Source organism: Pan paniscus, chromosome 15, assembly GCF_029289425.2.
Source record: "Pan paniscus chromosome 15, NHGRI_mPanPan1-v2.0_pri, whole genome shotgun sequence".
In the NCBI taxonomy this organism is placed as follows: Eukaryota; Metazoa; Chordata; class Mammalia; order Primates; family Hominidae; genus Pan; species Pan paniscus.
In genome coordinates this window covers 52,021,845-52,048,821 of record NC_073264.2, presented here as the reverse complement: position 1 = coordinate 52,048,821, position 26,977 = coordinate 52,021,845, and the positions used below count along the sequence as shown (strand labels likewise).

At 41.0% G+C, this 26,977-nt stretch overlaps 2 protein-coding genes across 7 annotated transcripts in view; one reads left to right on the top strand and one right to left on the bottom strand.

Moving 5' to 3' along the window:
- Positions 1–6,353, top strand: part of PYGL (glycogen phosphorylase L) — a 39,600-nt gene extending 33,247 nt beyond the window's left edge. The window contains exons 17-20 of the mRNA XM_003831723.6: positions 1,483–1,690; positions 2,630–2,764; positions 3,238–3,304; positions 6,015–6,353. Of these exons, the coding sequence (XP_003831771.1) occupies positions 1,483–1,690; positions 2,630–2,764; positions 3,238–3,304; positions 6,015–6,179 (575 nt within the window). The 3' untranslated portion in view covers positions 6,180–6,353. The remainder of the gene's footprint in view (positions 1–1,482; positions 1,691–2,629; positions 2,765–3,237; positions 3,305–6,014) is intronic.
- A 246-nt stretch (positions 6,354–6,599) lies between these two features.
- The window catches only part of ABHD12B (abhydrolase domain containing 12B), a 37,721-nt gene continuing 17,343 nt past the window's right edge, over positions 6,600–26,977 (bottom strand). For 3 of the 6 annotated variants that reach the window (XM_034937536.3, XM_003831727.6, XM_034937540.3), the window contains 8 exons: positions 25,866–25,911; positions 25,630–25,759; positions 24,837–24,874; positions 22,614–22,693; positions 9,661–9,743; positions 8,103–8,181; positions 7,378–7,496; positions 6,600–7,231 (listed from right to left, as the gene is read on the bottom strand). In XM_034937536.3, the coding sequence (XP_034793427.1) occupies positions 7,204–7,231; positions 7,378–7,496; positions 8,103–8,181; positions 9,661–9,743; positions 22,614–22,693; positions 24,837–24,874; positions 25,630–25,759; positions 25,866–25,911 (603 nt within the window). In that variant the 3' untranslated portion in view covers positions 6,600–7,203. Of the gene's footprint in view, positions 7,232–7,377; positions 7,497–8,102; positions 8,182–9,660; positions 9,744–16,488; positions 18,408–22,613; positions 22,694–24,836; positions 24,875–25,629; positions 25,760–25,865; positions 25,912–26,977 lie in introns of those variants that run through there. The other 3 variants (XM_034937537.3, XM_034937539.3, XM_034937538.3) reach the window with 3 other exon arrangements.

Below are 26,977 nucleotides of genomic sequence, written 5' to 3'. Positions count from 1 at the left end.
GAGGTTTTAAAGTGACCCAAGTCACAATGAAATTGATGTCCTGGAGTCAGTATCACAGGATTATACTTGCAAGTACATTTTATTCCAAGCCAGTGAGAGCTATGTGCTGGGGGAGGCAGCCCTGGGGTTTCAGCATCATTCAGAACCCGCTCTATAAAACAGAGGAAAGGTCTTCAGTTCCCAGCCCCAGTTTTGCAAGAGAACACCAAATCCCCAGTCTTCAGATATTCTTTTGGTCACCCTGTGAGAAGAAGGACTGTCACTTGCTCTTGTAGCAATAATAAATGAGGGCAGATGTCAGGCTGCCAAAGCACGAGGCTTAGATGTGTCTCACATGGGCACTTCAGCATCAAGCATGATGCTCCCACATGGGGACAGCCAGATGGGCAAGAAGCCAGTGTCCCTTTCTCTTCCACTGGGACCTTTGGTTATTTGGGTCACAAGCTCACAGAGCACCATCCACATGCAAATGCCCAACTGTGTATTCACCCACTTCCCAAACTGAAAAGGTAGAAAGGGAGCTTTTTCTTTTTGTGGTGTTTTTAGGTCCTCTGATGTTACTGTTTAAGAACTCTCTGCATAAAGGGAAAAGAGCCAGGTTCCTAGGGATGCAAAAGAAGATACATCTAATCCACAAATAAGCTCTCACAGTAAAGCAGAAAAGTGGTCCTGACCTTTGTAGTCAAAGGAAGTGCTTCAGGCAGCTCTAATTTGGGTGCAAATCAGCCTGAAAGGTCAGAGGCTAGATGTCTAGCCCCAGGCACACCTCAATTACGTGTGGCTTATTTCCCTGCAGGGAAAGTGGAAGGAAGGAGGTGAGAAGTAGAAGGAATGCAGACAATCCAGTCTCCTCAGGTTGCCAAAGAGAAGTCCTGGAGGGACACTCTGAATGTTATGGATCAAGAGAGAGAAGTTCAGCCTGGGCAACATAGGGAGACCCCATACATACAAAAATTTTAAAAAATTAGCTGGACATGGTGGTGCTCGCTTATAATTGCAGCTACTTGGGAGGCTGGGGCAGGAAGATTGCTTGAGCCTAGGAGGTCAAGGCTGCAGAGAGCTGTAATCGCACCACTGCACTCCAGCCTGGGTGACAGAGAGAGACCCTGTACCAAAAAAGAGAAAGAAAAAAAGAAAAATTTCAATATATTTTATAAAGTAGAAGAAATAAAAATAAAACCGTAACAAAAATTGGAAGGAATAAAAGGAAGAAGAGAAATGTAGTATCAATGTTTGTCACAGTCAGTAGATACTCTTCAAAGTTTATAGCTCGAGAAAGATACAAGCATATAAAATGGACAAAAGTGGTTGCCTGAGTCAAGGGGAAAGAGTGTGATCTGCCTTCTAGACCATTTGAATGTTTATCTTAATGTGCATGTATTACTTTAATTATCAAAACAGCCCAACTTAATAAATGCTTCAATAAAATACAAGCAGATCTAGACAGACAAAATTACTAATTTTAACTTACCTTTCTTGCAGTCATTCCAGCCACAGATCTGTCAGAGCAGATTTCCACTGCAGGCACCGAAGCCTCGGGGACAGGCAATATGAAGTTCATGCTAAATGGGGCCCTAACTATCGGGACCATGGATGGGGCCAATGTGGAAATGGCAGAAGAAGCCGGGGAAGAGAACCTGTTCATCTTTGGCATGAGGATAGATGATGTGGCTGCTTTGGACAAGAAAGGGTAAGAGAATAGCTTCTCTTTGCTAGGCAGGACCGCCCCTCCCCGCTAGAAGGTATGTGACCTCAGAGGGCTTCCTGCCCACACCGATATCCCACTGAAGTTGGATCACATAAGAGGTGGCAGCAGAACATCTCCCACGGTGAGGCAGGAGAGCCTCCTGGCCACAGATTAATATTATTAAACCCAGCAAATAAAAGTACAGACACATGGAGGAGTTGCTATTTGTTATCGGCCATTGCAGAGCTGGCCTCAAAGAGCTATTTTTCCTCCATATGTATGATTTTTACTTTGATCAAAAGATGAACCAGTTTCTAGTTGGAAGGTTGCCTATAATTTAAATCATGATCTAGTGCTCCTTTAAGATATCAAAGAAATGCACTAAAATGTGATAGAGAATAGATACGGGTGTACAGAAGTAATTGGAAACATTTATTTTCACTTCATATCTGGATGGGTTTATTAACCTGAGTTCAAGCACAAAATAAAGAGTACTGCCCAAAGAAGTAACATTTGGAGGATGTTGAATATACTTCCTGACCCTTGGAAGTCAGTTTCACTCAGTAGCAACAACTTTTGAGAATCTGTGGATCCAAAAAGCAACTGATCTACTTAATACAATGTTCATTTAAAGCCATAAAGTCTGCTTTGAAATGGACCTTGCTGTATTCTACCACATCAGACTCTTGATGTTTGACTAGAGTTTTCATTATCTATTGTTCTTAGTGTCTTTGGTTATAAGGAATCAAATTTACAGGAAGAAAAACTTACAGATCTAGTTAAAAGTTATATATACTCATGGTGAAATCTATAATGACTTCTTTGAATGCTAGTATTTCTGAATGTATTTTTTCACAGTGAATGCAGTGTCTAGTGTGTTGTTAATCACACAACACAATAACAGAGCCTTTTTTTTATCACCCACCCACCCCTACCCCACAGGTACGAGGCAAAAGAATACTATGAGGCACTTCCAGAGCTGAAGCTGGTCATTGATCAAATTGACAATGGCTTTTTTTCTCCCAAGCAGCCTGACCTCTTCAAAGATATCATCAACATGCTATTTTATCATGACAGGTGAGTTCCCATAAGAAGATGGTGCTATTTGGATCATGAAAGGGGGACAAGAAAATCTTAAACCAACCAACTCTAAAACCAACAAGAAAATCTTAAACCAATCTTAAACCAACTTAAACCCACTCATGTAGATTAGCGTGATCTGCTCAGGTAATTTAGGCTTGGGGAAAAAGTTAGATATTCTCCACCAACGATGCCAGTAAGGTTTAAGAATAACACACACAAATCTGGTTCTCTTTTTCTCCTTCCACTGATATTCCCAACTTCCAAATGCATCCAAGTGATGACATTCTCACATATGAGAACCATAAGAAGGTTGAGGGCTGGTTAAAAGTCTTACAAACAGAAATATGAATTTGGTAAACCAGCCATGCCTGATATTAAGCAAAAGATGATTTTACATGGAATTTTAGCATATATCTATTAATGAAGATTTTGACTGTTTTTTTCCTCTTCCACTCACAAAATAAAAGGTTTAAAGTCTTTGCAGACTACGAAGCCTATGTCAAGTGTCAAGATAAAGTGAGTCAGCTGTACATGGTGAGTAAATTGCCAAGATTTATAAAGAAAACCAGTTTACTATGATTCATTAAAATGTGGGTTTTTTAATCACATGCAAATATCAGATCCCCATGTAATATCAGATCTCCATTAAGCAATCAAAAAAACAACAAAAACAAACAAACAACAACGACAAAATAAAACCTTGTCTTTTCCCAAGTTCAGGCCAAGGTTGAGATTTGACATTTCAGCAGGAGTTGTAATTTTTTTTTTTTTTTTTTTTTGAGACAGATCTCACTCTGTCACTCAGACGGGAGTGCAGTGGCGTGATCCTGACTCACTGCAACCTTCACCTCTCAGCCTCCCAAGTAGCTGGGATTATAGGCACGTGCCATCACACTTAGCTAATTTTTGTATTTTTAGTGGAGATGGGGTTTCACCGTGTTGGCCAGGCTGGTCTAGAACTCCTGACCTCAGGTGATTCACCCGCCTCTGCCTCCCAAAGTGCTGGGATTACAGGTGTGAGCCACCATGCCCAGCCAGTTGTAAATTTTTTAATATCCAAGTTTTTTAAAAGTCACAAATAATTCAATATTTATTGAGCACCCACTCTGTAGCAGACATGTCCTGGAAGCTAAGGAAATAAAGCCTCAGAGGGGCATTAGGCGTCTTTTTTATGCTGGACACTGTGCTGGCACTGAGAACACAGCATGAGCAAAGTTGAGGTCTCTCCCTCCCTCCCCTCCCTCAAGGAGCCTGTTTGAACATCGAGATTCTTAACCAGAGGTACACATCAGAATCACCAAGGTAGCTTCATCATAGTACAGATGCCAGCCCCCGCACTGAGAGATTCTTTCCCAGTAGTGGGTGGGGTCATCAGTATTTGAGAAACCTGCCATGATGATTCTAAGGCTAAACCATGGTTTTTTAAGATAAGGACTGACCCCTATTCTCTGAAAATTGCAAAATAGGTACCTCTTCTGGACTTCTCATGGAGGGGGCTGTATCAATAGAATATAAATTTGTAGAAAGAGAAAGGTGTTCATAATTGAATTTTTAAAAAAAGAAAGAAGAATAAGGAAGACAATACTATACTGAGGGAAAAAAAAAAGGGATGGGTAGAGCCATGTGAATAAGCCTCCGCATGCAAAGTTATACGCTTTATCAAACAACTCTCTAGCTGTGTTTTGTAAATATGTAAAAAGGTTGATCATCTCTGATAGGAGAGACTTTTAGTGAATTTCAGATACCCTAGAGGAATGGATACTGGAGGGGGCTAGCTCTGTGCCAAGACTCCAGGGTGGGTTTTACTAACATTTCTTTCTACTCCTTTCCCAAGGCAGATAAAAGGGTAGTTCCTACAGTCATCCTAAATGTCCCACTGGGATTTTAAAAAGGATCATTCAACGCCTGTGCTGCTTTACAGCCCTTATCTTCTAATAGAATAATGGCCAGTCCCCCAGTGGCATATAGACCAGAATAAGTTCAAGTTAATGGCTACAAACAAGCAGGGCAGTGCTAGAGCTAAGCTCAGGGGCTCACTACCTGCTTCCTGTACATTGGAGAGAAAAGCCATATACAGGCCGCAAGAATGCAAAGACACAGGGAAGAGAATGGCCACCTCGAGACAGATCAATAAAACAGCACAGGAAAGAAAAATATGAACAAGGGCAAGGACAAATGTGAATGTCTCCTCTGTTAAAATTATGGCCCAAATCCAAAGGATGCTCATCTAGAAACCCAGCATTTGATTCAGTCTTTCTTGTTCATTAGTGCAAATTGCAGCTTTTTACTCTTAACAATGATTGTATTGTTGAGACTTAGTAAACATGACCCATATGGCTGGGAAGTCTATTCATTATCCATTTAAATAGTTAAAGAAAATGAAGAGAGAAAGCTTTTATCCTTCTCTTATTACAGGAAGCTTCCAAAGTCTGAATAAACAAATTTCAGATGCTGTTTTGCTGTACGTTAAGGAATGATGGTAGTTTTAGTCTTTCTCGTAAGCATTTATAATGCATTGATAACATTTTTGAATAATGTTCTGTTCACTTCCAATACACTTTTAGAGTTCCTTACAAAATTAAGAGGCTATAAAATAAATTCCTTCTTATCATATTCTTTTATATAAAAATTATGAGATTTTGATATATTTTTATTAAGGATAAAGACTCAATTGACCCTGTTTTGAAGCCCCAGTGGAGTGTTTGGGACTCAGTGTAAGCCTACTAGGGTGCGTATCTTCAGAAAGAACAAGAAAAGCTAAGTAGGTCAATAAAGCCTCTCATTGAATTGTTTGCCTGCATTATAGCTAAGATTTTAGAGTAGTGTTTTTCAAACTCTATGAGCCATAGGATAAGTCTCTTGACATGGCATTTAGCAGACAATGGATTCCTCCCCTATAGTTTAAAGGGAAGTATCTTCATTCATAAGAAAGCATGGGAAATATGGCTTACATGCCAAAACATTGTAACCATAGCAGGAATTGCCAACTAGGCAATGTACATCCATGGTTTCTCTTAGAGTGAAAAATACCTTTTTTTCATTCCTAAGAGAATTATACTCTAAATATGAGAAAAGTGCATTCTATTCTACCTCTCAACAGACAAACAAGAATATTTGTAATTTACTATAATTTATTCCTGTCATTTTCCCTCATGAAATGTGTTTGGATGTGCTTGGCTGATGTTTATTATAAAGCTCACTGCACACTGGGACTCTGGGCTGTATATGCACATGTTGTTTACAGAATCCAAAGGCCTGGAACACAATGGTACTCAAAAACATAGCTGCCTCGGGGAAATTCTCCAGTGACCGAACAATTAAAGAATATGCCCAAAACATCTGGAACGTGGAACCTTCAGATCTAAAGATTTCTCTATCCAATGAATCTAACAAAGTCAATGGAAATTGAACTCTAGAATGTCTCTAGAAAACATAGCTTCTTACTGAACTTGAACATTTTTACAACATTCACTGTTTTTTGTTTTGTTAGCTAATAATCTATAATAGTTGAGTATCTCTGGGAATGGGGAGGGAAATTATATGTAATAGAGCTTAAAAATAAAGTGTCAATTTCCAAGGGCTACATGAGTGCCAAAACTTATTTTATAGCAAATCTAGTGATGCTTTGCTACTGCTAGGATTTACCCCAAAACTAGTCATAAAATTAGAAAACTGCTTAGAACTTTCAAATGCCATTTAAATGAACTAAACTAAAATACAAAAAACTTAACTATGTAGAAGCAACTTTCTTACACTGCTATCTGAGTCCAAACCAAAGACCAATGTCTTAGTCCCTGTGGGCCACTAAAACAAAATGGCATAAACTGGGTAGCTTATAAACAACAGAAATTTATTTCTCACAGTTCTGGGGGCTGGGAAGTCCAAGAGCAAGGCACTGGCTGATTCAGTGTCTGATGAGGGCTACTTTGTGGTTCATAGATGAAGGCTTCTCACTGTATCCTCAAATGGTAGGAGGAGTGAAGAGCTCTTTTGGTCATAATTTATAAGGGCACTAATCTCATTCATGAGAGCTCAGTCCCACCTCCTATTACCATCACACTGGTGATTAGGTTTCAGCATAATTTGGGGGGGCAGGCCCAGATATTCGGACCATAGCAACTACCTTATTCACAAATATCCACAGAATGTTTGATAACTACATATTTTTAGATAGGATCTAGATTTTACCAAATTCTGGTTCTCCACAGTAAGGTTTCAGCATGTTTTACAAAGTAGATTATGATAAGCTAAATAAGAACATTCCGTACTGCCTAACATTCGTACTTTCTGTTGTTAAAATGGCAAGTGATTTGTAGAGAAGGCAATGGCCTCAGCTCATCCGACCAGCCCAGTACAATTTTACATTAAAACAATATACATCACAGGTGGTGTTTGGACCAAGTCTTCATTGAAGATTTCCACTCCTCCCAGACTCATGACCACTGCTTGCTCAGGAAATCTCTGTAGAAAAAGGACCCAGATCAGCTCACACCCTTTCCCTACCTAAATAAGCAAAATATTATACATTTTCATGTTGTGGCCTAAGTAAGCCAGAGCAGCCCTAATTGCCTTGAAGGGCAACATACATTTAGCAAAGCAACTCTTACCTCACGGTTATTAACAGTGTGGGGCTTTTACAAAGCAGGTTGTGTTGGAAGCCAGGAGGAAAGATAACCATCTTGACCCTCTCTTTGTTCCTGTATGCATTGCGTGCAATTTCATAGAGCTGCAAGGGACAGAAAGAGACTCAAAGGATGGCCATTCAAAGCTGTAGATTTTTCTAGTCCAATTTCCCTAAAAGTGTACAGAAACAGCTAACTTGGGGAGTTTGTTCCATTAAGTCAGAGACAGAAAACTCTCCATGTCCCAGTTGCCTCTCTCTACAGCTAAAGATCTGAATGCTGCTCAGCTAATATAGAATACTGATAAAACCTCATCCTTCCCTGCTTGAACCTCCCTGCAAAATGCCAAGGAATTGCTATGGACCCACTCTAGTAGAAGTTTGTTTAAAAGGAAAAAGTCTGCGTCTTCCATTTTAGAGCCACTACAGTAGAGATGACATGGAGGTTCCCACAGCAGCCTGGGATACCCTACACTTGCAGCTCCACACAATCCAGATGAGGAGCCAGGCTCTGCCACAAACACTCCTTTGAGCTAAGTAGCCAAGGATGCTGATACCCATTTTATAAACCTATAGAGGCTATTTAGGGGTGTAGAGAATCTCCTATAATGTCAGAGACCCTCCTTTCGGCTCTAATCAAAGTTTGGCTGAATGAAAAAAATGGTGAAATGAGTATAGTATATTTCAGTCAGCATTGAGCCCTTAGTTTACCTTTTTCCCATACTCCAAAGGCACTGTCCTGTCATCCTCTCCATGTAAGATGAGAAGAGGAGAAGAAAGGAATTTAACACTAGGGACAAGTAGAAGAAAAGCATTCAGTTAAAGAATGATACATTGAGATTTCTCCTCTTCTGAGTTAAAGCTTTAGCAAAACATGAGGCCTGTCTAAATTACAAGAAATTTCTTTCCTTCCTTCCAAGGAATAACAATATCATACATTTAAAAATTTCACATAGTAGCTTTTTTTCTCCATGCAAGTTTCCCTCTCTCCCATTTACTCATGCAATTTAACTGGCTGTTTAATTAATTTACTTCTGCATGATTTTTGGAAATACTAAAAAAAAAAAACAAAAAAAAACACTGAAACACTGATTTTGTACAGTGTTAGAAGAACCTTATATTCTTCTTTACTCCACCTATTTTGTAACATCTGAAATATTTTATTAAAAGACTAAAAAAGAAAACAAAACTCAAAACCTCAATAAAACAAAAACTATGACAGAATCAGAGACCTCTTTGTAGCAATTTGTTTACTTTTCTCCATAAATGTAGAGGATGCACGTGCAGTTAACAGGTCTGATTAGCTTCCTGGTCAACCCCCTAGTTTGCTAATTCAAAAGGGCTATGGCATGAAGAATGTCTTGTCTCCCACTCTAGTTACTTTCTCAAGCAATGCTTCCCTGTCCCCCCAAAATTCTGATACCCATCCATCTGTGCCACAGTGACTCACTGACACCCCTGAGAATGTTGGATTTTCTCAAGTGTGTTGACATAGAAAAATATATTGACAACTGTCTATTTGGAAGCATTCTTAAATTCTCTAACTGTAACAGGCTAAGTTGATAAATTCTAGTCATTGGATTTGCTGTCACATTAGTAAGGTGGATGGTAGACGAGTTTTCATTATATGGGGAAAAGGGCCTAGAAGTCAGAGATGCCTCAAGAAATGTTAGGCTGGTTTTTTGTTTGTTTGTTTGTTTTACAGGATGTCACTCTGTCACACAGGCTGGAGTGCAGTGGCACAATCACAGCTGACTGCAACCTCAACCTCCCAGGCTCAAGTGATCCTCCTACTTCAGCCCCACGTGTAGTTGGGATGACAGGCACGTGCCCCCACGCCTGGCTAATTTTAAAATTTTTTGGTAGAGATGGTGTCTCCCTGTGTTGCCCGGGCTGGTTTCAAACTTCTGGGCTCAAGCTATCCTCTCACTTCATCCTCCCAAAGTGCTAGGATTATAGGCATACGCTAACACTACCAGCCCTTTAAAAGGTCTTGATAGGCTATAGATATACAACTTCGTTTATGAATTCAGAGAGAGTACTGAATTGGTGAAGTCATTGAATTAGACATGAGGAAAATAGCAAATACTAAAAATTCATAGATACTTTACCCAAATCTTAGTGCCCATCTAAGAAGCGCAGAACAATATTCTAAGAATAAGAATGATATTCAGGATGTCTCATGTCACCATCCAGTAAGTCACATGATAGTTGCCCCTAGAATCCTTTAGATACAGTAATAATGCATGTCTTTTCATCATTAACTTACTTTTCATCATTAGGAAAGACTATTTTGTCTTTTCTCAGGGCATCCATAAGTGTACGTAAAAATCCTGGAATGTTCCGGTAAATCTATTTTTAAAAAAGAAAAAAAATTAATATTTGCCCCATAGCTATGCCATTTGTTATGTAGTCTTTCACTATGAACCAGGGTAACACAGAGAGTAGTGCTTCTCTAAGTAAGGTAAACTTCACAAAAAACTTTTACGATTTAAAAAGTAATGCACGTTGGGAATTTGGAAAAAAAGAAAGGAATGTAGAAGAAACAAAGCACACATAATTCTGCCATCATAGACCATCATTGTTAACATTTTGTTTTCACTTCCTAAAAATGGCACCACTAACTCTTACTTCTCCATGTAGAAGCAGTGGTATGCAAAACCTAAAAATTGCTTCTACTGTGAACATAACTGGTTTAGTTGGTGGACAGAATATTCTGATTAGTCAAAAATTCTGATGAAAATATACAATACATAGAAAATTGATTTTAGAGAATTTGAACATTACAAACTTTTGAATATGATTTAATATGCCAATGCCTTAAAAGACATTTTAGTTTTTAACAATGACCACAGGATTCCAGATATAACAATGCTCACTCTAGACATACCAAATTTGTTGTTTAATAGCAAAATCCAAGAAATAGAATGCTAGCTAAATCCACTTTTACAATGTTTTGACTCACATAGTCAACATGTAAGTTAGTTTATATGCCCTAGAAATATCCATTTTATCTGGAAATAAGGAGTAAAGGATAAAAACCCTGAGCAATATTGCACCTTTCTCACAAACTTTGAATCCTGCCTCCAAAACTATATCCTAAACCCATTCATTTCTCCCCATCCCCACTATCACTTAGCCTAAGCCACCCTTCATCTCTTGCTTATACTAAGCTGCAATTCCAAGTGGCTCCCTGATTCTGCCTTCACCCTTCCATAATCCAGTTCCCACAGGAAAACCAGAATGATTATTTTAACGTGCAAATCAGATCGTAGCACTCTTTCACTTAACACCCTCCAAAGGCAATTGGATTAAACCTGAACATGTCACCTTGGCCTCCAAGGCCCTGAAGAATCTGGCGGCTTCCTGCCTCCCTCTCCAGCCTCATCTCCTATCACTAAGCCCCTTCCTGTCCACCTCCTGGCTCTGCCGCCTTCTGCTTCTGGAACATGTCAGGCCTGATCCCACCTCAAGGCGCTTGCCTTTACTTTTACCCCAGCCTGAGATCTCTATATTTTCCCATCAGCTGGCTTCATCTCAGGCAGGTCTCAGCTCAGATGCTATTTCTTCGGAGCTGTTTTCCATAACCAGCTATCAAACCTTGCCCCCACCACCCAGTCATTCTCCATCACATTATTTTGGTGCTTTCACAGAACTTCTGACTATTGGATTTCTTTTTTAATGTATTTATCTTCTATCTGTTTCTCCATCAACAATATGAACTTCGTAGGTAAATGGACCACAACTTTCTTATTCCCTGTGGTGTCCTCAAAAACTAGAAAAGTTCCTGGTACATAATAGACACTTGATAAATATTTGCTAAAGACAAAATGAGTCTATTGTGCAAATATCCCTGGCGTACACTTTGTTATTATCTGTCATTTTCATCTTAGTATGATTGAATTTCAGATATTACTTATTTTATGTATTTGTTTATTTTGAGACAGGGTCTCAGTCTGTTGCCTAGACTGGGAGTGGGTGCAGTGGCATGCTCATGGCTCACTGCAGCGCTCAAACTCCTGGGCTCAAGCAATCCTCCCTCCTCAGCCTCCATAGTAGCTGGGACTACAGGGGTGTGCCACCACACCCAACTAATTTTTTTGTACAGAAGGGGTTTCACCATGTTTCCTAGACTGGTCTTGAACTCCTGGGCTCAAAGCCATCTTCTGGCCTTGACCACCCAAAGGGCTGGGATTACAGGCATGAGCCACAGTGCCTGGCCCAGATTTAAATTTTTTTTTCTTTTTTTTTTTTTTAGACAGAGTCTCACTCTGTCGCCTAGGCTGGAGTGCAGTGGTGCAATCTTGGCTCACTGCAATGTCTGCCTCCTGGGTTCAAGCAATTCTCCTGCCTCAGCCACCCAAGTAGCTGGGACTACAGGCATGCATCACCACGCCCAGGTAATTTTGTATTTTTAGTAGAGATGGTGTTTCGCCATGTTGGCTAGGCTGGTCTCGAACTCTGACCTCAAATGATCTGCCTGCCTCAGCCTCCCAAAGTGCTGGGATTACAAATCTTTGCAATAAATTTGCAAAGAGGAAAAATAAGCAAAGTATTATACATTTTCGTGTTGTGCCTGAGAGAGGAGGGGTAGAGGGGGTAGTAAATGGGACATGGCCAAGAGAAGGAAATAGGCACAGAATAGGGAGGCTGGACCCAATAAATACAAACTTCTGCTTCACAATTTTTTAAAAAGAAAAAGAAATTAAAACTTGCCCCATGGCTATAATGTCATTTGTTAATAGTCTCCTACTATGAACTGTAATAATAGAATAGAGACTTTCTAAATAGAATAAACTTAAATACAATTTTTCTGATTTTAGAAAGTAATTGATGTCATTTTAGGGAATGTGGTAAGGAAATGGGTATAAAATAGGTAAGCCAGTGCCACTAAATACAAATTGCTGCTTCATAGTTCTGGCTTAGGCCTGCTATTCCCCCAGGAGTCTCCTTGGTTTTTGGTTTTATTTTGTTTTGTTTTTTTGAGACGGAGTGTCATTCTTGTTGGCCAGGCTGGAGTGCAGTGGCACGATCTCGGTTCACCGCACCTCCGCCTCCCGGGTTCAAGTGATTTTCCTGCCTCAACCTCCCGAGTAGCTGGGATTACAGGCACCTGCCACCATGCCCAGCTAATTTTTGTATTTTTAGTAGAGACAGGGTCTCGCCATGTTGGCCAGGCTGGTCTTGAACTCCTGACCTCAGGTGATCCACCCGTCTCGGCCTCCCAAAGTGCTGGGATTACAGGCGTGAGCCACCGTGCCCAGCTGGAATCTCCTTGGTTCTGTGGGATTTGTCTGGCCTGAACTTTTTGGCCTGGTCTCATAGCAACTGATCTGCATTCAGGTGTGCTCTGGACTTCCTGACACAGCCTTTCCTTCTCTTTCTTCTCCGTCCTCTTCCATGCTAAGGGCAAGATTTCTTGTTTTGTTTTCTCTTTTGTCTTCTGGTACTCTCACCCCTGGAATTAAGACTCCCCTGAGGAGAATTCAGTAAGAGAAGTCCTTCAGCAATTCACCTCAAATTCTGAAAGAGTAGGAAGAAAGCAAACCCCGGTCAATCTACTCTCATTATTCCTCATTCCCTTCCAGCCAGGAGTGCCCTTTGAGACTCACAGGTCATACCTTCCCCTCCAGCCTAGACCATGGCAATGGGCTCTCCTAATTGGTCTTCCTACCTTCCTCTCTCTTCTGTAACACCACCAGATAAACATCCTTAAAATACCAGTTATATTAAATCTGCTGTTACGAAGCTTTGGGCATGCCACACTATCTACTGAAAACAACAACTAGACAGCAAGCCCATCCACATCTGGCCACAATCTTTCATTCCAAACCCTGCTCACCTCCAGTCTATCTGCCTGCAATTAGAAGATGTAGGTTTGAGTCTCATTTCTTCTTCTTATAAGATATGTGACAATTAGGCAAACCTATAGGTCTCCATTTCTCTCATCTCTAAGTGGAAGCAATGATGACAAACTCAGAGAGTTGCTGTGAGGATTTAAAAGAATAACGAGTGCGAAAGACTTGTGTGGAAGTCCTCTATTAACTCTCAGGCAGTTTATAACATAGAACAGCCCCATTCCTGCCAGGGGTCTGAGTTGACATTCACCTGTTCCTCGCTCTGTTTCCTAACTGCTTTCCCTCACCTTCAAGAAAGAAGCTTAGGTCCAATAGGCTGTGAAGTCTTCATTGGCCACACCTGTGAGCAAAGCCTCTCTCTTCTGTAATTCTCCCTGCCTTGAATTTTCCCTGCCTTTTCTTGCCATACATAACACTTTAGCCTAATTTGTAACAGAAAGAGGGACAGAAAGGAACAAGTATTTGTCTAGTGCTTACGAGCAGCTGGGTACTTTACATATATTATCTTACTTAATTCAGTCTTCACAACAACCCTGTGAAGTGGTCTTCGCCAACCCCTTGGTAAAAAAAATGGGAAAACTTAGGGAGAAACAATTTACCAAGGTCACAAAGGGTATGTGGCCAAGGACAGATTTGAACCCAAGTCTGAGGGGCTCCACAGCCCATGCTCTTTTCCACAATATCATGCTGCCTTTCAATTCTGAGTAACAAAACTGATTCCAAAGAGACCCGTAGAAATCCCTGTTGTTAACTTTATACCTCCTATTTATGTCCTGTTGAGATCAAGTGATAGAAAAACCTATACCATGCAAACACTAATCAAAACAAAGATATACAAATATTGGACAAAGTTGACTTTAAGTCAAGAAGCAATATTGATCACAAAAAAGGTGGACATTTTATGATGAAAATGATGAATCCACCTGGAAGATATGAAAACTAAATCATAGGCTGGCAATGGTGGCTCATGCCTGTAATCCCAGCAGTTTGGGAGGCTGAGGCAGGTGGATCACCTGAGGTCAAGAGTTTAAGACTAGCCTGGTCAACATGGTAAAACCCTGTCTCTCCTAAAAATACAAAAAATTAACCAGCTGTGTTGGCACATGCCTGTAATCCCAGCTACTTGGGAGGGTGGGACAGGAGAATAGCTTGAACTCAGGAGGCAGAGGTTGCCATGAGCTGAGATCACGCCACTGCACTCCAGTCTGGGCGACAAGAGTGAAACTCCATCTCAAAAAAAAAAAAAAAAAACTAAACTAAATCATAATATTATTAGGCTTATGTACCTAACAACATAACCTCAAAAAAACTAAAACAAAAAGTAACAGTACTAAAATAGAAATAAACCATTCCACAATCATGATGAGGTACTTTAATAATCCTCTTTGAGTAACTGAAAAAGCAAGCAGTCCAAAAAACCAGTAACAATAGACAAAATTTTTTCATGCGCGTCTGTGTGAAGAGACCACCAAACAGGCTTTGTGTGAGCAACATGGCTGTTTATTTCACCTGGGTGCAGGCAGGCTGAGTCCGAAAAGAGAGTCAGCCAAGGGAGATAGGGGTGGGGCCGTTTTATAGGATTTCGGAAGGTAATGGAAAATTACAGTCAAAGGGGGTTGCTCTCTGGTGGGCCGGCGGCGGGGGGGGGGTCACAAGGTGCTCAGTTGGGGAGCTTCTGAGCCAGGAGAAGGAAATTCGCAGGGTTAATCACTCAGTTAAGGTGGGGCAGCTTCTGAGCCAGGAGAAGGAAATTCGCAGGGTTAATCACTCAGTTAAGGTGGGGCAGGAACAAATCACAATGGTGGAATGTCATCAGTTAAGGCGGGGCAGGGCCTTTTCACTTCTTTTGTGATTCTTCAGTTACTTCAGGCCATCTGGGTGTATACGTGCAAGTCACAGGGGATGCGATGGCTTGGCTTGGGCTCAGAGGCCTGACATTCCTGCCTTCTTATATTAATAAGAAAAATAAAATAGTGTTGAAGTGTTGGGGCGGTGAAAATTTTTGGGGGGTGGTATGGAGGGAGAATGGGCGATGTTTCTCAGGGCTGACAGGTAAAACGGGGGAATTGTAAGGAGAGTTTATAGGCTTTAAAAGGCCATGCTGTAGCAGGCGAGTGATAACAGGCTTTAATCTTTTTAAAGCATGCTGCGGGACGGGATATTGGCGTTGAGTGGGGTAAGGGTGATTAGGTTTTAATGAGATGGTAAGGGGTGCATGATCGGTCACCAAGGAGGGAGTAGAGGTATCTTATACTTGTGGGTTAAGGTGGGGGGATACAAGAGGAGGACGCAAAGGAGGCTTTGGATTGGGAAGAAGGGCGGCAATGAGATACAGCTGTAGTCCAGGAATAGTCAGGGAAGCAGATAATTTAGTTAAAGTGTCTCAGCCTAATAAGGGAACTGGGCAGGTGGGGATAACTAAAAAGGAATGCTTAAAAGAGTATTGTCTAAGTTGGCATCAGAGTTGGGGAGTTTTAAGAGGTTCAGAAGCCTGGCCGTCAATACCCACAACAGTTATGGAGGCAAGGGAAACGGGCCCTTGAAAAGAGGGTAATGTGGAGTGGGTAGCCTCCGTATTGATTAAGAAGGGGACGGGCTTACCTTCCACTGTGAGAGTTACCGGAAGCTCGGCGTCCGTGATGGTCTAGGGGGCTTCCGAGGCGATCGGGCAGTGTCAGTCTTCAGCCGCTAAGCCGAGAAGATCTGGGAAGGAGTCAGTCAGAGAGCCTTGGGCCAGAGTTCCAGGGGCTCTGGGAGTGGCTGCCAGGTGAGTTGAACAGTCCGATTTTCAGTGGGGTCCCACAGAGATGGGACGCGGCTTAGGAGGAATCCCGGGCTGCGGGCATTCCTAGGCCCAGTGGCCAGATTTCCGGCACGTGTAGCAAGCTCCTGGGGGAGGAGGTTCTGGAGGAACGCCTGGCTGCTGCGGTTCAGGCGTTTGGAAGTTCTTGTGTGCTGGAGATGTGGCTGGGGTTTGTCTCACAGTGGAGGCAAGGAATTGCAAATTTTTTCTATTATTGTACACCTTGAAGGTGAGGTTAATTAAATCCTGTTGTGGGGTTTGAGGGCCGGAATTTAATTTTTGGAGTTTTATTTAATGTCGGGAGCAGATTGGCTAATAAAATGTATATTGAGAATAAGACGGCCTTTTGACCTTTTAGGGTCTAGGGCTGTAAAGTGTCTCAGGGTTGCTGCCAAACGAGTCATGAACTGGGCTGGATTTTTATATTTGATGAAAAAGAGCCTAAATGCTATCTGATTTGGGATAAAGAAAAAGGAGCATTAACCTTGACTATGCCTTTAGCTCCAGCCACCTTTTTAAGAGTAAATTGCTGGGCAGGTCGGGGAGGGCTAGTCACGGAACGAAACTGTAAGCCCGACCAGGTGTGAGGAGGGGAGGCAATAAAAAGATTATAGGGTGGAGGAGTGGAGGCTGAGGAAGAATTGGGACCTAGCTCGGCCTGGCGAGGAACAACCTGGGGAGGAAGGGAGAGGTCAGATGGGTCGGTAGAAAAGGAAGATTAGAAAGACTCAGCGACGCTTGGGGTTGGGACTGAGGGGACAGGCGGGAGGGAAAGAAGGAAGATTTGGGACGAGTTGCAGTGGGCACAGAGACTAGTAAGGGACTGATGAGTAAAAGAATGCCTGGACGTCAGGCACCTCAGACCGTTTGCCTATTTTACAACAAGAATTATTTAGATCTTGCAGGATGGAAAAATTCAAAGTGCCATTTTCTGGCTATTTGGAACTACTGTCGGTTTGTATTGGGGTCAAGCGGCATTGCAGAAGAAAATAAGTCATTTAGGTTTTAGGTCAGGTGTGAGTTGAAGAGGTTTTAAGTTTTTGAGAACACAGGCTAAGGGAGAAGAAGGAGGAATGGAAGGTGGAAGCTTGCCCATAGTGAAGGAGGCAAGCCCAGAGAAAAGAGTAGAGACATGGAGAAGGGGTGGGGGGTTCTTGCCCTCCAGAAAAGCAGAGAAGGGGTTGGGGCACGGAAATAAGGGATTAGGGCACAGAGATAAGAGGTCAGGGTGTGGAAATAAGTGATTGGGGGTTTTTTGCCCCCTAGGAAAGCGGGACTTGCCGCTAAGGGTGAAGGAGAAGGGGTTGAGGGGTACTTGCCCCTCCCCCAGAAGAGCAGAGAAGGGGTAGAGACAAGGAGAGAAGGGGTTGGGGTACTTGCCCCTTCCCCAGAAAAGCGGGACTTGCCGCTAAGGGTGAAGGACCAAGGCAGGCGTCCCTGCGTGGTCTGACACCCTTGAAACGTGAGTGAATAATCAGAGGTGTCCCTGCAATGATTAAACACCAAGGGAAGGCTGCCTTCCCAGTCTGTGGCCAGCGCCGGAGTTTTGGGTCCACGGATAAAACGTGTCTCCTTTGTCTCTACCAGAAAATGAAAGGAATTGAAATTAAGAGAAGGGAGAGATTGAAGTGTGGTGCCAAGATTGAAAGGAGAAAGAGGTTGAGGGATAGTGAGGGAGGTTGGAGAAGAGAGTAAAAAGAGGCCGCTTACCGGATTTGAAATTGGTGAGATGTTTCTTGGGCTGGTCGGTCTGAGGACCTAAGGTCGTAGGTGGATTGTTCTCATTGAGCAAAGAGCAGGAGGATGGGGGATTGATCTCCCAAGGGAGGTCCCCCGATCCGAGTCACGGCACCAAATTTCATGCGCGTCCATGTGAAGAGACCACCAAACAGGCTTTGTGTGAGCAACATGGCTGTTTATTTCACCTGGGTGCAGGCGGGCTGAGTCCGAAAAGAGAGTCAGCCAAGGGAGATAGGGGTGGGGCTGTTTTATAGGATTTGGGAAGGTAATGGAAAATTACAATCAAAGGGGGTTGTTCTCTGGTGGGCAGGGGTGGGGGTCACAAGGTGCTCAGTGGGGGAGCTTCTGAGCCAGGATGAGCCAGGAAAAGGACTTTCACAAGGTAATGTCATCACTTAAGGCAAGGACCGGCCATTTACACTTCTTTTATGGTGGAATGTCATCAGTTAAGGTGGGGCAGGGCATATTCACTTCTTTTGTGATTCTTCAGTTACTTCAGGCCATCTGGGCATATACCTACAAGTCACAGGGGATGCGATGGCTTGGCTTGGGCTCAGAGGCCTGACAAATTTAAGCATGGTTAATAATCCCGATTCAATCGACGTACATAGAACACTGCATGAAAAACAGCAGAACACATTCTTTTCAAGCATATGGAAAATTTGCCAAAATTGACCATACATTAGTACACAAAGCGAGTCTCAACAAATTTCAAAAGACTAAAATCATACACAGTATATTCTTGGATCTTGAGAGATTTAAGGTAAAAATCAATAAAAATCATAATCAAATGCCCAAATGCATAGAAGTTATGAATCATACTTCTAAATAATCCATATAGTCAAGGAGGAAATCACAATAATATTATAAAATATTTTGAACTAAATGATAATTAGAACACACTTTCTTATTTGGTTGCAGCTGAAGTGTGGTTTAGGTTAAGTATGCCTTAGTACATAAATTAGAAAAAAAATAGTAATAAATTATTAGATGGTATTAAGTACTATCTAAAGAAATTTTTAAATAACAACTTAAATCCAAAGAACATATGAGAAAGGGAATAATACAGGTAAAACCAGAAATTAAAAATATAGAAACCATATAACACAGAAGATAAAGTCAAAGCTGGTTCTTTGAAAAGACTGACAAAATTAATTAACTTCTGCTGTGAGTGTTGGCTGCTTCTCCTTATTCTTAGATGACAGAAGCCATCACTCCTAAAAGGTTACGCCATCCTCCCACCCCTCCTCCACTGCCTACCTTAGCGGAGGGCAGAAACAACAGGCCCTTTGCTTCAAAGCTTAGCACCCCGCCTGAATCAGGCCAAAGCTAGACTTTGCCTGAGGTCACGTCCTTGTTCTGCTCTTCCCCCTTTCCAGTGCTACTACCCTCATTCCCTTTTGGGTTTTTTCCTGAAGAACATTTCCTCAATAAATCAAACACACCAAGTCTCTGTCTCAGGCTTTGCTTCTAGGAGAATATGATGTAAAACTGAAACTAAACAAAACCTAAATGAGAAATAAATGTAAAATTAAATAAATAAATAATAAATAAAACACAATACTCATGAATTTGAAGACTCAATGTTAGAAAGATACCAAGTCCCCCAAATTGATCTCAAGTCCCCCAGATAGATCCAATGCAATCCCAAAGTCCCAGCAAGTTTTCTGTAGAACATGACAAGTGTATTTCAAAATGTATACCGAAATGCAAAGCGTTAAGAATAGCCAAGACAATCCTGAATAAGAAGACAAAGCTGAGGAACTTATACAACCAGATATCAAGACATATTATAAAGCTATAGTAATTAAAAGACCATAGTATATTAAGATTGACAGATAGACAATGGAGAGAAATGAGAACCTACCACCAGACCTCTCTCTATATGTATAGACACTGATATATGCAAACATTAGCACTGCATAGTGGTGGGGAAGGTCCATTTAATAAATGACTCTAGACCAATTAGACACTCATGTGGACCCCTGCCTCCATACAAAAATCTAAACCTGTGGATTATAACTTTACATGTAAAAGGTAAAATAGAGTTTCCAGAAGACAACATAGAAGAGTATCTTGATAATCTTTGGGTAAGCAGAGTTTTATTATAAATGACATAAAAGTTACCATAAAGAAAAATATTGGTAAATTGGTCCACATTAAATTTAGAAATCTCTCTTTATCAGCTGGGCGCGGTGGCTCACGCCTGTAATCCCAGCACTTTGGGAGATCGAGGTGGGCGGATCACGAGGTCAGGAGATTGAGATCATCCTGCCTAACACGGTGAAACCCCGTCTCTACTAAAAACACAGAAAAATTAGCCAGGCATGGTGGCGGGCGCCTGTAGTCCCAGCTACTCGGGAGGCTGAGGCAGGAGAATGGCGTGAACCTGGGAAGCGGAGCTTGCAGTGAGCCGATATCACGCCACTGCACTCCAGCCTGGACGACAGAGCCAGACTCTACCTCAAAAAAAAAGAAACGTCTCTTTATCATGACATATCATTAAGAAAGTGAAAAGACAAAACAAAATAATACAATATATTTACAATAAAAATAATGTTCTAATGACTCCTATCCAGCATCTATGAAGAAATTCAACAAATAAAAAGAAATAAAATCTACCTGAAAAATGGGCAAAATACATGAACCAGTACCTCACAAAAGATGATATCCAAATGGCTAATAAACATATTAAAAGTTGCCCAACCTCACTGGTTATAAGGGAAATGCAAATTACAACCATATTGATATATCAATATGAGGGCAAGGATTTGAAGCAACTGGAGCTCTCATACAGGATTGGTGAGAGAGTAAAGTGGTAAAGTCATTTAGGAAAACTTGCACTGTAATTATTAAAGCTGGCCATATGGATACCTTATTACCCCACAATTCTACTCCTAGGGTATACCCCGGTGAAATTCTTGTACATGTTTACAGAATACAGGTTCAAGAACATTCATAACAACAATATTGTTAATTTCCCCAAACTGAAAGTAATACAAATATAATAAACAACACAATAGATCAATAAATTTTCGTATGTACATACAATGGAATAGTATATGGCAATGAAAATAACCAACCTACAGCTATACTATGCACATCATGAATACAATCCCACAAATATAATGTTGGGTGAAAAAAATAAAATACATTCTATATAATTTTACTTTTATATAAAGTTCACAGACAAAACAATATTGCTCAGAGATGCATGTACAGGTGGTAACTCTATAAATAAATGCATAGATATGATTACCGTAAAATTCATCTAAGAATTCCATCTAAGGACTAAGGATTACATCTAAAATAAGGCTTACTGGATTGGGAAGTAATATACAGAAGACTTCTAGAGTGTGGGTGATGCTCATTTCTTGACGTAGGTAATAGTTACATGGGTGTTCAGTTTATAATTGCTCATTAGATCATGTATTTTCCTTATTTCGCTAAATTTCAACATTAACACATTTTTAAAAACAAACTAAATAAAAAGATTGTATTTGACTTATGTTACATACCTACAATTTAATGAATTTATTAGTAATGACTTAGAGTAATATGATAGATATGCAATTAATGGTTATATTATATTAAAATGAATGTTCAGTTTCTAGAACCAATTGAAAATATTTATTATATCTGAAATTACTCAGCATTCAGTATTTTGCATTGTAGAGGGGATTCCTATATTTAGTTAAACTTAGATATTAAAGCCATTTTCAAGAGTATGTGATTATGTGAACTCGCTGTCCTAGAAAGTGGTGAGCTACTTTTCCCTGAAAATAGTTAAGTAAGTTTCAGAAATTCTGTCTATGATGGAATTCTATCTATGATGGCTTATTGTACAAAAAAATTCCTAAAGTTGTTAGAGTAACATACTCCAAGATGTCTTACAGTATGAAACAACAATGTAGAATAATTTTTAAATTGAGGCCATGTATCCCTCTAAGACTTTCGCTCTCTCTCTCTCCCCACCTCTCATTTGCTAACGTTTACACGTATGTACAACTATAAACAATTGAGCATTAGGTATAGAATAAGATTATAAAGTTAGGATAGTCTACACAATAGATTTTTTTTCTTTCTTTGAGACGAAGTCTCACTCTGTCGCCAGGCTGGAGTGTAGTGGCGTGATCACAGCTCACTGCAACCTCTGCCTCCCGGGTTCAAGCGACTCTCCTGCCTCAGCCTCCTGAGTAGCTGGGACTACAGGTGCGTGCCACCACGCCCAGCTAATTTTTGTATTTTTAGTAGAGACGGAGTTTCACCATTTTGGCCAGGATGGTCTCAATCTCTTGACCTTGTGATCCAGCCACCTCGGCCTCCCCAAGTGCTGGGATTACAGGTGGGAGCCACCACTCCCGGCCTTTGAACTTATTTTCTTAGAAAGTTTGTCTTCATCTGGCATACTGTGTAAAAGTATTTCGCAGCTTTCTTAAATTCTCTAGAAACTTTCTTACGATGAATTTATGGAAGATATTCAAATGACATTCATAGGGCTCAAAAATGATGTATGAAACGTTTGTTTTCACTTTTAAGAAGAAAATAAAAATAAAGAATAAACTTAAGGCAAGTCTATCTACTACAAAACTATAAAACAGATATCGTTAGAAGAAAGCGAAGGAAATATCAAATCCGACAGCCATGGGTTCCCTTTTGTGGTAACTGGTTAATAAACTGTCTCAGATTAGAATAACTTAAAAACATATAAAACTACTTAAGAAAAGGAAGACTGTTAATAAACATACATGTGTAGAAATAGCCTACACTGTATCAAAATAGCCTACTTTGATCCCTTGTAAAGAAGAATCAGAGTCTCACCTTTAACAAGGGATAATTGATACTTGCAACCCACATGTTGGTAAATGGAGCTTCCAAGACAATAGCATCAACTGGGCATCCTTGAAATGAAAGAAAGAAAGAAAGGAATCAGTAACTCCCCTATTCAAATACCATCTTTCCTAGATAAGGAGTATTCAAGATCTTGTACATGAGCTACGTGCATCAAAATTATTTGTGAAGGTTATTAATAATGCAAATTCCTGGACCCCACCTCATATTTATGAGTCAGATTCTCCAGGATGAGGGCTGAGAATGTGCATTTTAACACGCTTCCATCCTCCCCTCCCCAAGAGGTTTCTGTGCACATGATGATAATTGAAAACCACTACCTTCTTCTAAGAACACAACCAGGTCATCATGGCTTGGACAACAAGAAAGCAAGGCCAGGCACGGTGGCTCACACCTGTAATACTAGCATTTTGGGAGGCCAAGGCAGGCGGATCACGAGGTCAGGAGATGGAGACCATCCTGGCCAACATGGTGAAACCCCATCTCTACTAAAAATACAAAAATCAGGCAGGCGTGGTGGTGCACGCCTGTAGTTCCAGCTACTCGAGAGGCTGAGGCAGGAGAATCGCTTGAACCCGGGAGGCAGAGGTTGCAGTGAGCCGAGATTGCGCCACTGCACTCCAGCCTGGCGACAGAGCAAGACTCCGCCACAAAAAAAAAAAAAAAAAAGAAAGCAAAGTATTACAGGAAGACGGTTTTCTGCAGTCCATGCAGTCCGTTGCTAAGAATGTGCCAGAGGCTGACTAGGTTGTTTTGGTCAACACTGACTCTAAGAACGATTAGAAAAGATGTGGTTGGTTAAGGTATGTATACGTATATGTTTGAATGGATATGGGGGCTAGTGGTCAGTGAGAAACTACAGAACCAATACCAAAAGAGAGAAGTCCAGAGAGTTTGAGCTGCCTTTTCCCTCAACTCAGTTGAAAGCAATAGTGGTGGCTGAGAGAATCAGAAACGAGACAAAACTTTCAGCATTCTGACAAAATCCAAATGACAGAAATTAGAGTTCAGGATCTGACAAAAAAGAGGACCCTAGTACATTTCTAAGGCTTTTTTGGTTGTGATCTCAAAGAACTACAGTCTAGGAGTAATGTGAACTAGAAATAGGCCAGCCATCATAAAGACTGAAGACCAGCTTCAGATCAGCTCAATCTCTAATTAGATTAAGGTGATCTGTCCCTACCATAACTGCCTTTCAGGAGAAGAGTAAATTATATCTGGAAGAAGATAATATCAGTTCAAACCTCAAATCATTTCTATGATTTTCCATAAACCACGTGTAGCCCTTAATCAAAAATAGCCATACAAACATGAGCAAAACACACACACACAAAAGCAGATAATTGTAATGTAAATGTTTAAATTGTATGGCATTAGGGTAATGAATATTTGCATTTATATAGCATCTCTATATAAGGAGTAAATTCTAATTTTAATTTTTTTTAAATGACCCTGTTCACAGAGATTCTAATTCTTCAAATCAGCTAGGGTCGAAGATTCTGATACTAACAGTTAGATCACTTTGAGAAACCCTGACATAAATATTACTAAGAAGGGCTGCAGAAAGCCAGTTCTGTGTATCATTTAATAATACAGTATTTTTTTATCCTGTAATTTAAATTAATATGATATCACTAGGAGGACTCTTTTTTTTTTTTTTTTTTTTGAGACAGACTCTTGCTCTGTCACCCAGGCTAGAATGCAGTGGCAATCTCGGCTTACTGCAACCTCCACCTCCTGGGTTCAAGCAATTCTCCTGCCTCAACTTCCCAAGTAGCTGGGATTACAGGCACCCACCACTGTGCCTGGCAAATTTTTGTATTTTTAGTAGAGACAGGGTTTCACCATCTTGGCCAGGCTGGTCTCGAACTCCTGACCTCGTGATCCACCCGCCTCGGCCTCCCAAAGTGCTGGGATTACAGGCGTGAGCCACCACATCGGCCAAGGAGGACTCTTTCAAGGTGATTTTAACTTGTTCCTTCATATTTATTTTTAACTGCAGAATCTGAAAAAACAGCTCTTGTTTTCTATTAAAGGGAGATCAAAAAGAAAGCCTGTTGCACTGCCAGAAACCATCTAAAGTGGGGATGCTTTTGGTGTCTGTATGTTCAAAGTGTACACAATAGTCTCTTGACTGTTTTTACTTTCCCATCTGAAGATGGGAAATTATACCACTTAAGCATTTTATATTACCTTTTTCTTCTAGCACTTTTGCAGCATTTGTTGCAACTCTGTAAAGCAATGAAAATTAGTACATGTGTTAAGCAATAACAGTACAAAATGCACCTTCTGGTATGAGCATCTGATAAAAGCTCTGGGCTCTCTGGTTAGAAAAATGCATATAGACACAAAATTTGCACGCTATTTCAAAGGGTTCCACAGGCCCTATATTAAGGGGGTCATTTTCTTTCTTTCTTTCTTTCTTTTTTTTTTTTTTTTTTGGAGACAGAGCCTCACTTTGTCACCCAGGCTGGAGTGCAGTGGTACAATCTCGGCTCACTGCAACCTCTACCTCCCTGGGCTCAAGTGATTCTCCTGCCTCAGCTTCCTGAGTAGCTGGGATTACAGGCACACACCACCAAGCCCAGCTAATTTTTGGTATTTTTAGTAAAGACGGGGTTTGGCCATGTTGGCCAGGCTAGTCTCGAACTCCTGGCCTCAAGTGATCGGCCCACCTCAGCCTCCCAAAGTGCTAGAATTACAGGTGTGAGCTACCCCGCCTGGCCAAGGATCCTTTCCTTTAAAACCCTCAGAAAGACTTGGACTTCAATGTAATAGATAACCGTAGAGCTGAAGGGACCTTCTGTTGTTTTACAAATAGCATGGTAAGATGGCAAGATCTTCAGCCACTTCTAGTGTGTGAAAATGATCAGCAAAGAGTCCCTGTCTTCTGGCTCGGTGCTCCCTCCACTACTGGCTGCTGCCTTTGATAGGACACTAAAGCCTCAAGGACCTGCCTAAGGACACATTTGCAGATCTCACTTACCCTGTACCCAGAGAGTGGCCCCAGAGACACACGGGAGTGATGCCACTTCTTGCCTTGGTCCACTCATAGACACAAATGGCATCCGTAGTCAGTCCCTCCTCTGTGGGCTTACCTGTAGAGTCCCCAAATCCTGGCAGCAAGAAAAGGCAAACACAGTATCACTGCCTTCAAAACGAGGGGTCATCAGAGGCCCCCTGGTTACTGAAACATCTTTGTACACCGTTCTTAACACATACCTCTGTAGTCAACAGACAAGACATGAAAGCCACCATCACTCAGCACCTAGGTAACAAAGGAGCTGTTATCACTTTAATTAGAAGATGAAAACAGAAAAGGCTTCTCCTCCCTATATCCATCCATATCACATCACAAGGAGGGCTCTTTCAAAGGTAATTTTATCTTGTTCATTAGTATTTTTTTTAACTGCAGAACCTAGAAAAACAGCTATTATTTTATATTCGATGAAGATATTAAAAAGAAAGTTTGTTGCACTGTCAGAAACTCAGAGCTATTAAAACTCAGCTGTTTTGATAGAAAAACAGCTATTTTATATTCGATGAAGATTAAAAAGAAAGTTTGTTGCACTGTCAGAAACTCTCTAGGATGCTCTAGGTATCTGTATGTTCAAAGCATACACACAAGTTTAACAGGTGGGGAAAGATGTATTTTTGAAATCTGGTGTTTGACTTCCAACTTGAGAAGGCGAGGCTCAGTGGAAAAGACGGAGAGCAGGAAGGCTGAGCAGGGTCAGACACCTGGGGTCTCACGCTGGCTCTGCCACTTACCTGCTGTGTGACCTTGGCCAAGTTATTTAACATTTACATATGTAAATATTGTTCTGAAAAGTGAGAAACAATAATAGTCGCCTTTAGGTCTATAAATGTCTCTTTTTAAAAATTCCTTGAGAATAAGAACTCTACACAGAGTTGTAGTAGAAGCAATCAAAAAGGGGAAGCTATTTATATTAAATATGAATAAAGAGTTAATTTCAATAAAAATAAAGAGATCACTGTAATATATGAGACCACTGCCAAGCTTCTAGTAGGTAAAGAAGGAGAGACTATGAAAACATAATTTTTCATGAAATGAAATACAATGATTGTTGGGTGTGGTGGTGCACACCTGTAATCCCAGGACTCAGGAGGCTGAAGCAGGAGAATCGCTTGAACTTAGGAAGCTAAGGTTGCAGTGAGCAACCAAGATCACATCACTGCACTCCAGCCTGGGTGACAGAGACTCCGTCTCCAAAAAAAAAAAAAAAGAAGAAATACAATCATAGATAAAGAAAAGAGAGATAAAAAAGGACAAAATTTTACTGTGCAGGCACTTTTGAAACTTTATTTAATCC